The following is an 11,929-nucleotide window of genomic DNA, read 5'->3' as shown; positions in this document are numbered from 1 at the left end:
AGCCCACAAGTTTGAGAGGGTGTGTGTATATGTGTGTGTCGGGGCTTGAACTCACAAGAGGATCATTTGAGCTTACAAGTTTGAGGTGTGTGTGTGTGTGTGTGTGTGTGTGTGTGTGTGTGTGTGTGTGTGTGTGTGTGTGTGTGTGTGTGTGCTTGAACTCAGGACCTTGGCTGTGTCCCTGAGATTTTTTTTTTTTTGCTCAAGGATAGCTCTTACTACCACTTAATCCACAGCTATACTTCCACCTTTTCACTGGCTCCTTGGAGATAAGAGTGTCATGGACTTTCCTGCTTGGGCTGGCTGCAATCATTAGATCCCAGCTTCCTGAGTAGCTAGGATTACAGGCATGAGCCACTGGCACCTGGCTACCCTGTCTTCAACAAAAGTTAGATAATGATGATGATGTTGATGTTACAATTTTGTGTAATTTATGTTTCTACAGATAAACCAAGGAATAGATTAGTTTGGCTATAAGGTAATTCTGTTTAACTTTTTTTCTTCTTCTACATTTGACGGTACTAGAATTTGAACTCAGGGCATTGGAATTGCTGAGCTAGCACACCACCATTTGAGCCATACTGTCTCCAGCTCTGCTTTTTGCTGTTCATTTTGGAGTTCATGTCTAGTGAACTTTTGTGCCTTGGACTTGCCTTATATCTTCCAGATCTCATCTTCCTGCATTGCTAGCATTACAGGCATGAGCCACCAACAACTCAGCTTATATTTAACTTTTTGAAGAATGCCCAAGTTGTATTCCAGGGTGAAGGTGTCATTTTTATATTCTCACCAATGGTGTTTTGAGGGTTTATTTCCTTCACGTCCTAGTGAATATTTATCTATGTTTTTATTTCTTTCCATACTGGTTGGTATGAAGTAGTTTCTCAGTATTGTTTTGACTTACATTACTCTGTTTTTTTGATGTGGTTATTAGCCATTTTTGGAAAAATACTCTTTTTAATTGGGTTATTTGCCTTTTATAAGGTAGTTTTAAGATTTCTTTATGTAATCCATATGTATCGCTTAGCAGATATATGAGTGTTTTTCTTTTTTAAGCTTTTAAAAATTATGTACCTTTTTCTCTGTTGGTGTCAGGGCCTCATTTGTGTTGGCAAGAACTGTGTGATTACAGTCATGTCCTCAGTCCCCAAGTTACAGTTTTTTAGATCATATCTTAGGCTAACTTTTCCCCAGCTTGCCTCCAACTATGAGCCTCTCCTCATACTTTCATCTGCCAAAGTATCTGGAACTACCATACCCATCTTCTTACTGAGATAAGAGTCTTGCTACATTTTACCTTGGTTTGTTTTGAATCAAAACCATCCTGTCTTCATCTCTTGAAGCAGGGATTACAGGTGTGCACTATGATCCCCCCCATAATAATACACTATTATCATTTTTAGTATTCAAAGACTTCAACTTAATACATCTTAGAGTGAAATTTTATGGAATGGCTTATTAATTAGGATCTGAATTTTCATAAGTTAGAGTTATCACTTGCAGGTTTTTAATTTTTTTTTTTATAACATGATAACAACCACCTTCAGAGGTTCCGTGCACTGGTCACTTTTGTTTTCATCATATTCCCCATGTGTCACCTAAATGTCCTAGCAAGCTCTGGGAATACAGTGGATATTTTATTTTGTGGGTGTATCAACCAAAAAATATAAAAGTTAAAGCTAAGAACTTTAGTGCTATAAATGATCTTGGGTCAGGATTTCTGCATACACAAATACAAGATTTCACTAAGAAATTACAAATCTATCGCTATGGTTTTCATTTAGGAGTCATTCTTTGTTGGGAATTTGGCAGTGTCTGGAGACAAATTTGGTTGCCATCTCTAATGAATACTTACGGCAACTGATGGGTATAGAGGCCAGGAGTACCATCAAACATTCCACAGTATACAAGACAGCCCTATATCCAGCAGTTTGGGCCCAGAAAGTCAGTATTCTTGACATTCACACTTGAACGCTCTGTAGTATTATATTAGGCAAGAAGAATGGTTAAAAAAACCTAAAACATGTATTATTTGTTAATCAAAAAGAATGAAGAAAATGCTGATTTCTCTTATATGGGAAAATTAAAAATATTTTACTAAGGAAAAGTATTTTAAAACAACCATTCACATTTGGGTGCCAGTGGCTCACAGCTGTAATCCTAGCTACTTTGGAGACTGATATCTGAGGATCTTGGTTCAAAGCCAGCCAGGGTAGAAAAGTCCCCATGAGAGTCTTATCACACATTAACCACCCAAAAACTAGAAATGATGTGGCTCAAACTGGAGTTCTGGCTTTGAGCAAAATTGCTCAATACAGTGCCCAAGCCCTGAGTTCAAGCCCCATTAACTATCCCCCCCCATCCCCAAAAGAACCACTCACAGAAGACTCCATATTATAAAAGTATGTTTATATAAAATGTTCAGGATAGGCAAATCATAGAATTAGTGGTTCACTAGAGAGGTGGCAGTTGGTAGGACAGGGAACAACTACAAAACATACCAGCTTTCTGGAGTGTGGGGTGGGGGGTGGGGGAGGTCAAAACATTTTAAGCTTGCATGGTGGTCATGGTTAGCCTAATAGTAAAACTATTGAGTTGTATATTCCTTGGTAAATTGTGTAATATGTGAATTATGTTGTGATGAAGCTTTTTAAAAATATCCGACGTGCCAAGGTTTATCCATCATGCTGCCTTAGAGAACAACTGTGTCCTGACAGTAGAATCTTACTAGCGAAGAGACTGGAGTGAAAACATAGGAAGAAGTTAAAGAGATTGAGAAGGCCAGTTAAAGTGAAGGGAAAAATCAGGCAAGGAGGATTTGGGAATCAAAATCTGAAGAGAGTTTCTAAAAATAGAGGAAGTTGACATTATCTGTTAATAAGGATAAACAAGATTGTTTTCAGTCTGTATCTAAAAACAGATGTAAGGTACCTAATATCATATAGCCATCCTGTGAGATGGGAGTTTGGGTGAAGAGAAGGTTACATTTTACACTCTGAAGTATTGGAAATGAAGCTTAGAGCACCTTGTACTCGTAAGGAAGGTACTCTACCAAACCTTCTAGCCTCTTTTTCTGTTGGTTTTTCAAACTTCATTCCTGTGTCTGCCTGGGCTATGATCCTGCCATCCCTCTTTTCTCCCCTAATAGCTGGGATAGGTGATGGCACCATGGCCAGCCATTGATCAAGATAGAGTGCCATGAACTTACCTACTCTGGCTAGCCTAGAACTGCTATACCTGATCTCTATACCTCCCAAGAAACTCATCTTCTTAAGGATTATAAGCTTGAGCTTCTGAGCCTTTCTGATTTCAGACTTTGTAACTCATTTCAACTGTAACTTGAGGCCAAAGGCATCTTAAAAGTTAGACCTGTGTGCCAACTGCAGCATCATTATGTACCCCTCACCTCCACTCAGTGAGTTATATTTATCATTTTCAGTTTTGGAAGACTTGCTTAATTAGTATAAATTCTTATTTCTCACTAGGAAATTATAAAGAAATACATAAATTTACTTATAAGGAGGTGTATCTACTAATTTTTTGTAATAATCCTAATTTTTTATTTTTTAGGAATTTTTTTTTTAATGTGTGCAAGTCCTGGGGCTTGAATTCATGGTCCGAGTGTTACCTCTGAGCTTTTTGTTTGGGTCCGGTCGTGGGGCCTGAACTCTGGGCCTCAGCTCTTCAGCTCAAGGCCAACGCTCTACCACTTGAGCCACAGCGCCACTTCCGACTTTTTTTCTCTTTGCTTATGTGGTGCTGAGGAATTAAACCCAGGGCCTCATGCATACAAGGCAAGCGCTCTATCAACTGAGCCACCTTCCCAGCCCCTATCTACTAAATTTTTAATTCCATGGACCAGTCTTGTTATTTCAGTTCAGTACATCCTCAATAAAGGATATTACTGGGTAGTTTTAGATTAGATGCTGAAGCTTAGGGTTTAAGGTTGCATGATTTGGAAAGTGGTATTGGTGGGCAAATGGTAAGAGAATTGCCCTCTGAATTAATGTCTTTTCCTGCTTTAATTGTGATGAGAAGTGATGAAAAATTTAGAGTTATGTAGTCTTTAGCTTACTAATAAGTCCGAATTTCTATACATTTTAATTTTGGCAATAGTCTCTGTTTGTTAGAAAACTGATATATAGAAAGAACATTATGGGCATGTGAGTTTATCATTTTATAGGTTTAGTAACTGCTTTTGTTATGGGTGGAAGTATATTTATGACCCTGATCAATTGTCTTTAGCAGACTTTCATTATAAAATCATTGGAAAATAGCTAGACACCAGTAATCCTAGCTGTTCATGAGGCTGAGTTCTGGGGATCATGGTTCAGAGCCATCCTAGCAGGAAAGTCTGTGAGACTCTTTATCTAGAATTAATCACAGAAAAAGCCAGAAATGGTGCTGTAACTCAAGTAGTAAAGTGCTAGCCTAGAGCAAAAGGAGCTCCGGCTGCAACCAGGTCCAGAATTCAAGGGGGGAAAATTGTTGGGAAATGCCAGCTGCTAGTGGTTCATGCCTGTAAAAATCTTACTCAGGGGATTAAGAGCTGAGGATTGTGATTTGAAGCCAAGCTTGGATAGGAAAGCCCATGAGACTCTACCTTCAGTTAACCACCAGAAAGCTGCTGTGGCCCAAGTGCAGAGCCCTAGACTTGAAGAAAAAATGTTGGGACAGAACCCAGGCCTTAAGTTTAATCCCAAAATCAGCACCAAAAAATAAACTTACACACATACACACAGACACGCGCACACACGTGTGTGTGTGTATTTTTACTTTTAACGTAGAATCTAAGGTCTGCTTTATGTGTTAGTAGTAAATGATTTTTTTCCTTTTAAATGGACTCAGTAGCTCTATCTTTGTTTAGATAAAGATCCTGTCTGTGCCCAATGGTACATAGCTCCAGTGATGGGTCCCTTTGAAGTTTGACAATGTGGTCCTACAGCTCATCCTGAATTGAATTTTCGCATTTCTTGACAGAGGGAACTATTTCCTTTGTTTTTATATCTGCTTTGGTGACTGCCCCCTATAGTAAGTACATAAGTATATAGCGTATTATGGTGGAATGCAAAAGAGAGCTTGTCTGGAAGTCTCTTGCCTGACCTCACCTCCAAAGCAGTATCTAGTTATCAACACCTAGACCATGTAGGTGAAATTTCACAGACTTTGACCTGATCATAGCCTTCCAAGTAGCTAGGATTTCAGGAGAGAGTCACCAGTACCAGACCATTTCCATTACAGTAATTCAATAAGGTGCCATATGTTCAAGAAACTGGGTGTAGTGGCACATTCCTGTCAACCCAGGGGAAATAAGAAATAAGGGATCAGAGTTTGGCTGTATATATGGGCAGGAAGCAAGAGTGTATCTCAAAAATAAGCAAAAGCCAGGCACCGGTGGCTCATTCTGTAATCCTAACTATTTTAATGGCTGAGATCTGAGAATAGTGGTTTGAAGCCAGCCTGGGCAGAAAAGTCCCTGGGAGACTCTTACCTCCAATTAACCACTCAAAAAACTAGATGTGGAGATGTGGCTCAAAGTTGTAGAGTGCTAGTCTTGAGCAAAAGAGTTCAGGGATAATGCCTAGGCCCTGAATTCAGGCCCCATAACCCACAACAACAAAAACCCAGAAAGGGCTAAAGGAATGGTTCAGTGGTAGAGCTCTTGTCTTAGCAAGCCTGTGATCATGAGTTCAAACCTCACTGGCACCAAAATAATCCTTCTCCCCATTTTTGCCCCATTTACTCCCTAGCCATTCTTCAGCTGTGCATACTAGACCAGGTCAGATATCTTTGACCATGGCTATAGAATGTCTTCCCATTTGGTTTAGTTTTCAGTTGCCATTCTTCATTCATTAGTGTATCTAAGTAGTATCTGCTGTCTGCCGCCAGCAGAACACTAATGAAATCATGGATCATGCTTGTTGTATTGTTAGCACCTAGGGTAGAGGCTTGAAATTATTTAGTTATTGAACAAGCCAATTCAGAAATGTTAGCTTGTTTCTAACTTGTTTCTTGGATGTGTGCTTGTGCTGCTGATACATCTCAGCTAGTAGTTCACCTGATGTCCATAAATGCTTATGGGTTTTGGCAACACCAGTTGTAAATGACAGTATCATTTTGTAAGAAGAATGTTTGGTAGGTATGTGTGGTATGTTGGCCTCAGTAATATCTTCTTTTTTTAGTTTGGTTACACTGCCTTTTATTGGTGTTCTATTTTCGTGAATCTGATTTGGTTTTGGTGAAATTTTAACTTACTCTCCTGAGGTAAGTTAAACTGGATCATAGAATAGTAGTGCAATCTAGAAGATTTCACCTAAATTAAGAGTGCCAGTCAAGACAACTTCAGTATTTGGAGCCAAAGTGTGGGTAAGTATTTGGATGAGGCAGATCTTGCTATAAGATCTTCCTAGATTATATACTACAAATTAGAATGGGCAATTCATCCATAGTTGCTCAAGAATAATTTGTAGGTATTGTGTGACTTATTTAATAATTCTTTTTACTGTCAGACATTACCCCAAAATGAATAAGAATTTATTTGCATATTTAAGGACCCATATATTTGCAAAGACGGTAGTTCTCCCCTTGTATTAAAGATGTGCATACTCACTGGCAATAGTCTGCTGTTCAAGAACTTAAGACGGAAGACTTAGTAGGATTATCCAGTGACAGTCAGCTTGTCCTCTGGTTTTGGCCTGGTGTGTGTTTGCCTCTGGTCCTGCAGTTACAGAGTTGGGCAGGTGGTGCATGTATAATCCTTTGATTTCTCAGAAGCTAGTGAGCTTTTCTAACTCTCAGAGTCAGAAAGGATCTTCATGGGGAGCAGGCAGGGAATGCGAAGTTAATTCTTCACTGTTATGTGCTACAGAGTTTGCATGTAGCTGTAACTGGTTTTCCAAGGGATTAAGAAGGCACTGAGCTTAGAAGATGGCTTGGGTTTAACACCTCAGAGTTGGCTCCCTTGCTGGAACCCTGGCTAAGAAAGAATGAGCTTGCATTTGATACAGTGACAGAAAATCAGCGTACTGTGACTCCTGTTTCCTGAATTCGGTGAAACATGGGAAAGTGAAGTAAGGTTAGATGCAGTTGACCATTTCTTTTTAAAAGATAGAGAAGTGTGTGTGTGTGTGTGTGTGTTATAGAGAAGTGTGTGTGTGTGTGTGTTTCTGTGTTTCTGTATACATATGTGTGTGTACGTGCTGCTCCTGGGGCTTGAAGTCAGGCCTGAGCTCTGTCCCTGAGGTTTTTTGCTCAAGGCTAGCACTTTTGCCGCTTGAACCACAGCTCCACTTAATGGTTTTTTTAGTAGAGATAAAAGTCTTTTGGACTTGCCTGGGAAGGCTTTGAACTTTGATCCTTACATCTTAGCCTCCTGAGTAGCTAGGATACAGGCATGAGCCAGTGGCCCCTGGTTAAGATATAGAATTCTTAAGACAGAAAAGTCTGTTTGACTCTCCTGTTGGTAAAATTGCATTTTGTTGTTTATGAATGAATTATTCTGATGCAAAATTTAAATTATTAGTCTTTAAGAAAAACATACAAAACCATAGCTTAGGCAAATTCTATCTACTATGATTTTCTTTTTCTTTTCCTTCCTTCTTTCCTTCCTTCCTTCCTTCCTTCCTTCCTTCCTTCCTTCCTTCCTTTTTTTTTTGTTGGTTGGGGCTGAACTCTGGGCCTGGGTGCTGTCCCTCAGCTCTTCAGTTCAAGGCTAGTGCTCTACCACTTAAGCCACAGCACCACTTCGATTTTTTTCTGCTTATGTGGTGCTGAGGCATCGAACCCAGGGCAAGCATGCAAGGCAAGCACTCTACCACTGAGCCGCCTTCCTAACCTAGCCCCATGATTTTTTTCCTTTGATGGGGGACCAATAGAATTAAAACTCAGCTTCTAGGCAAGAGCTCTTATCACTTGAGCCATATTGCCAGCCTTTTTTGCATTAACTAGTTTTTGAATAGTGTAAGATCTTGGGTTCAGATTCTAGTACTGCCAGGGTTCAACTTGAACTTGATGTTCAACTTGTCACATACTAGGTTTTGTATCTGGAAAAAGGCACCTCATTTTCCCTTAATATAAAATAGTGTCTAGGAGTATTTATAGAGCATAAAAAGCTTTTTTTTTGGGGGGGGTCAGTTCTGGGACTTGAACTTGGACAGTGTCCCTGAGCTGCTTTTAAAAAAATTTTTATTCTAAAGGTGATGTACAGAGAGGTTACAGTTACATGAGTCAGGTAGTGCGTACATTTCCTTTTGAAAGTGTCATCCCCTTCCTCATTTCTTTCCCAGTTTTTTTTTAGTGAAACTACTGTACAGAGGAGTTACAATTACATAGGCAAGGTAATGAGTACATTTCTTATTAAGCATTGTTGCCTCCTCCTTTGTTTCCCCTTCCCATCCCTTCCAATCCCCCACCAAAGTTGTAAAGTTTGTTTTTCAGCATAACATCTTGTACATCTCATTGTTGCAATGGGTCTACCTGTATCCATATTTAACCGATTTGTTTTTTTCCTTCCCCTCCACAAATTATACCAACATCAAATATAGTGAAAGCAGGGGTTATACTGTGGGGGAGGCATATACAAAGCAACAAAGAAATCATCTAATAAATATGTTAGAAACAATTGCATGAAAGAAAAACATTTGAATACTTATCTTGGGGTTCATTTCCCTAATATCAACTTATCTGACCTTTTCTGCTTGACTCAGACATACACTGGTTATTGCAAACTATGTTTCTTTGGGCCTGGCTTACTTCACTTAATATAATTTTTTTCCAAGTCTTTCTATTTCCTAAAAAATGGGGCAATGTCATTCTTTCTGATGGAGGCATAGAATTCCATTGTGTATATATACCACATTTTCTTGAGTGTTGATCAATTTTTGATCAACACAATGTTCCTTTACTTCATAGAAAATGAAGTTGAATATCAAAGAATAAATGAAATGGCTATTTTCATAAAGAACAAGAATTATTGTCTTCCTCAGATGATTTATTTCATACACTAAAACTCCTTTTTCTGCTTTGTTATAGAAACTTTCCAAGGTATCCAAAAGTAGAGAATAGAAGCTTTAGTAGCTGTTGAATTCAGTCCAACTTAATCTGTATTCCTCCAGCCCCAGACTGTTTCAGAACAAACCGTTCCTATCAGATAAATTTCATCCACAAACACTTGTTCCTGTAAAGATGATAGTCTTTATTCTTCATCATGGAAAATGAACTGGTATTTAGCCAGTTTTTTTTTTTCTTTTCTTTTGTTTCTTTTTGTTGCAAGACGGAGACTCAAACTCAGTATCTGATACTTTGCTCAGTGGCTAGCATTCTACCAATTGAGCCACACCTCTAACTCTTTACTCGTTTTTTTTTTTTTTCTTTAATATTAAGTGAAACAGATGAGAAAAGTCGCTTACTGATAACTATTAGTATTCATTGGCTGCTGTGTTTTTTCTGTGCAATTCAGGCTTATCTTACACCTCCATGACATCTCCACAAGAGGGCAGATAAAGGAAGAGGGAAGTAAAGTTTAAATGAATCAGATTTGGGTTTCACTTTTGCTGATCTTATTAATGGAGTTTTGGAACCTTTTGGGAGTGATGTCAGAACAGGCTCTGACCTCTCCCTGTGTCTCCTAACTCTGTAGAGTATTCATATATATATATATATATATATATATATATATATATATATATATATATACACACTCATATATATTCATATATACATTTTAAATCAATCAACTATTGGCTTTTGATATGGTCTTACAGACTTAATTTTCCCTATGAATAATTCTGTCTAAAACCAGTTATTTGGCTTTATAAAAAAGTATAATTTTCTTTTTTTATTTTGTTTTTTGGTAATCATCTTAGATATCTAGGCAGTTTCTCATTGCTGATACTAATGTGGCATCTGCCGGCTGTCCCCAGGCCATACTGTTCTTAAAAGCCCAGGTACTGTGGTTGCCACTGAGGGAATTATCTTCATAAATGTAGATATGTGGTAGTTACTTAATTTACATAGGACACTATTTGAAGCATGCTTGATTTATAAACACTTGAACACTGCACGGTGGGCTATGAGAATTTTAACTTGGCATCTTTAAAGTTTTATCTCAGTATGATTAGTTCTTTGTTTGAACTTGATATTTGGATACTATGATCTGAGGGAGTTTTGTTTTTTAGTCTAATGCAGTTAACTATGTTCCTTTTTTCCTCTTTCCCATTGAATGTATTTCCTTTGGAAAATGGTTCTTTTTCCCTACAGGCTTATGCATGGAAAATGAGACTTTTCATTTTATACCTTTGGTTTTAGCTGTTCTAAGATGGTAAGGAAAATTATGGGCAGACTTGGGCAGAAATTGATTCTTCTTGCATCTCTTTTGAAGTCAAGATTTTTCTTCTGTTGTCACTTTTCAGCTCTCTAGTGATCAGTTTCTATTCATATCACATAACATAATTACTATGAAACTGTTATCTTACATTCCTATAGCATTCCTCTTTTTTCAGCACTTAATGCCCTTTATTCCTTCACTTCATGTGTGAATTATGTAGCATATGTGAAAGAGGCTTAAACTGTTTCCATTACATTCTTTCTGAATGGCTCCTGTTATATTTAGAGGTAGACTTATACTTTTGACAAAGTAAGAATGTTATTGTTGTTGACCTTGACACCAGATCACTGGGCAGACATTATATAGCTATGTTTGAATCCTCACAAAATGTGCTGTTGAAGCCAACAGAGTCCTGGAGGGAGACTCTTCTGGACAGCAGAGTGATGGAACTTTTCTTCACAGTAAGTCATGGTCTTCATCTCTAGTAGCAAGGCCATGGAAAGAGGAAATGTCTTTGTCTTTTTCTTAAATGTTTACTACTACCCTTTTAGCCCTCTCTTCTAATTTCTCTGCTTAAATAGAATATAGCAAGTCTCTTGCTAATTTATAAAACTACTGGATAATGATGAAGGGTTTAGAATCCTAGAGTAGAACTTGGACTTTTTTCTTGAGACCCCTTTACATTAATAACTGAAAGCTGCAAAGAGCTTTTTATATAAGCTACATAGCTCTTACTATCCTACAAAAATACAAACTGAGAGCTTCAAAAAATAATTATTAAATAGCAATAAAAAATTTTACAGTAGTAATGCAAATAACATTTTAATGAATATGTAACTTTTTGAAAACCAAGTGAAATGTATCAAGCCTTTTTGTTGTTTGGTTTTCCTAATGTTAGAAGCAATAGAAGTTAGCCAGATTGTTCTGCCTCCCTTTACATTGTTATCCCATATTATGTGGCATTAGAAAAAATGCCCTGTGTACATGTGTGACAGTGAGAAAGGAAAAGGCAGGTAGTACTTCTGTATTCTTTGTGTGTGTGTGTGGGAGGGGTATGAGTGGGGGGGTTGTGCGGCTTGAACTCTGGGCCTGGGTGCTCTCCCTGCACTCTTCAGCTTAAGGTGAGGGCTCTACTGCTTGTGCCACAGCACCAATTCTGGTTTTCCAGTGGTTTTTATTGGAGATAAGAGGCTCTCAGAGTTTCCTGCCCGGCTGGCTTTGAACCGTGATCCTCAGCCTCCTGAGTAGCTAGGATTACAGGCATGAGCCACCGGCGCCCAGCAGCAGTACCTCTGTATTCTTTTTTTTGGGGGGGGGGTCCGGTTGTGGGGCCTGAACTCTGGGCCTGGGTGCTGTCCTTCAGCTCAAGGCTGGCACTCTACCACTTGAGCCACAGTGCCACTTCTGACGTTTTTCTTTTTGCTTATATGGTGCTGAAGTATGGAACCCAGGGCCTCATGCATGCAAGGCAAGTGCTCTACCACTGAGCCACCTTCCCAGTCCCCCTCTGTATTCTTTTTTTTTTTTTAATTTTATTTGTGAACATACTGTACAGAGGGGTTACAATTGCATGGGCAGGATAATGCGTACATTTCTTACCAAGCA

At 38.6% G+C, this 11,929-nt stretch overlaps 1 protein-coding gene across 1 annotated transcript in view; it reads left to right on the top strand.

The window, feature by feature from the left end:
* Xpo4 (exportin 4) overlaps positions 1-11,929 on the top strand; it is a 108,808-nt gene that overhangs the window by 54,802 nt on the left and 42,077 nt on the right. Inside the window, exon 6 of the mRNA XM_013012574.1 lies at positions 10,673-10,785. Coding sequence (XP_012868028.1) covers positions 10,673-10,785 — 113 coding nt within the window. The remainder of the gene's footprint in view (positions 1-10,672; positions 10,786-11,929) is intronic.

This window comes from Dipodomys ordii, unplaced genomic scaffold, assembly GCF_000151885.1.
Source record: "Dipodomys ordii isolate 6190 unplaced genomic scaffold, Dord_2.0 Scaffold1, whole genome shotgun sequence".
Taxonomy (NCBI): Eukaryota; Metazoa; Chordata; class Mammalia; order Rodentia; family Heteromyidae; genus Dipodomys; species Dipodomys ordii.
Note: the sequence above shows the minus strand (reverse complement) of the source record. Positions and strands in the feature narration are given on the sequence as shown.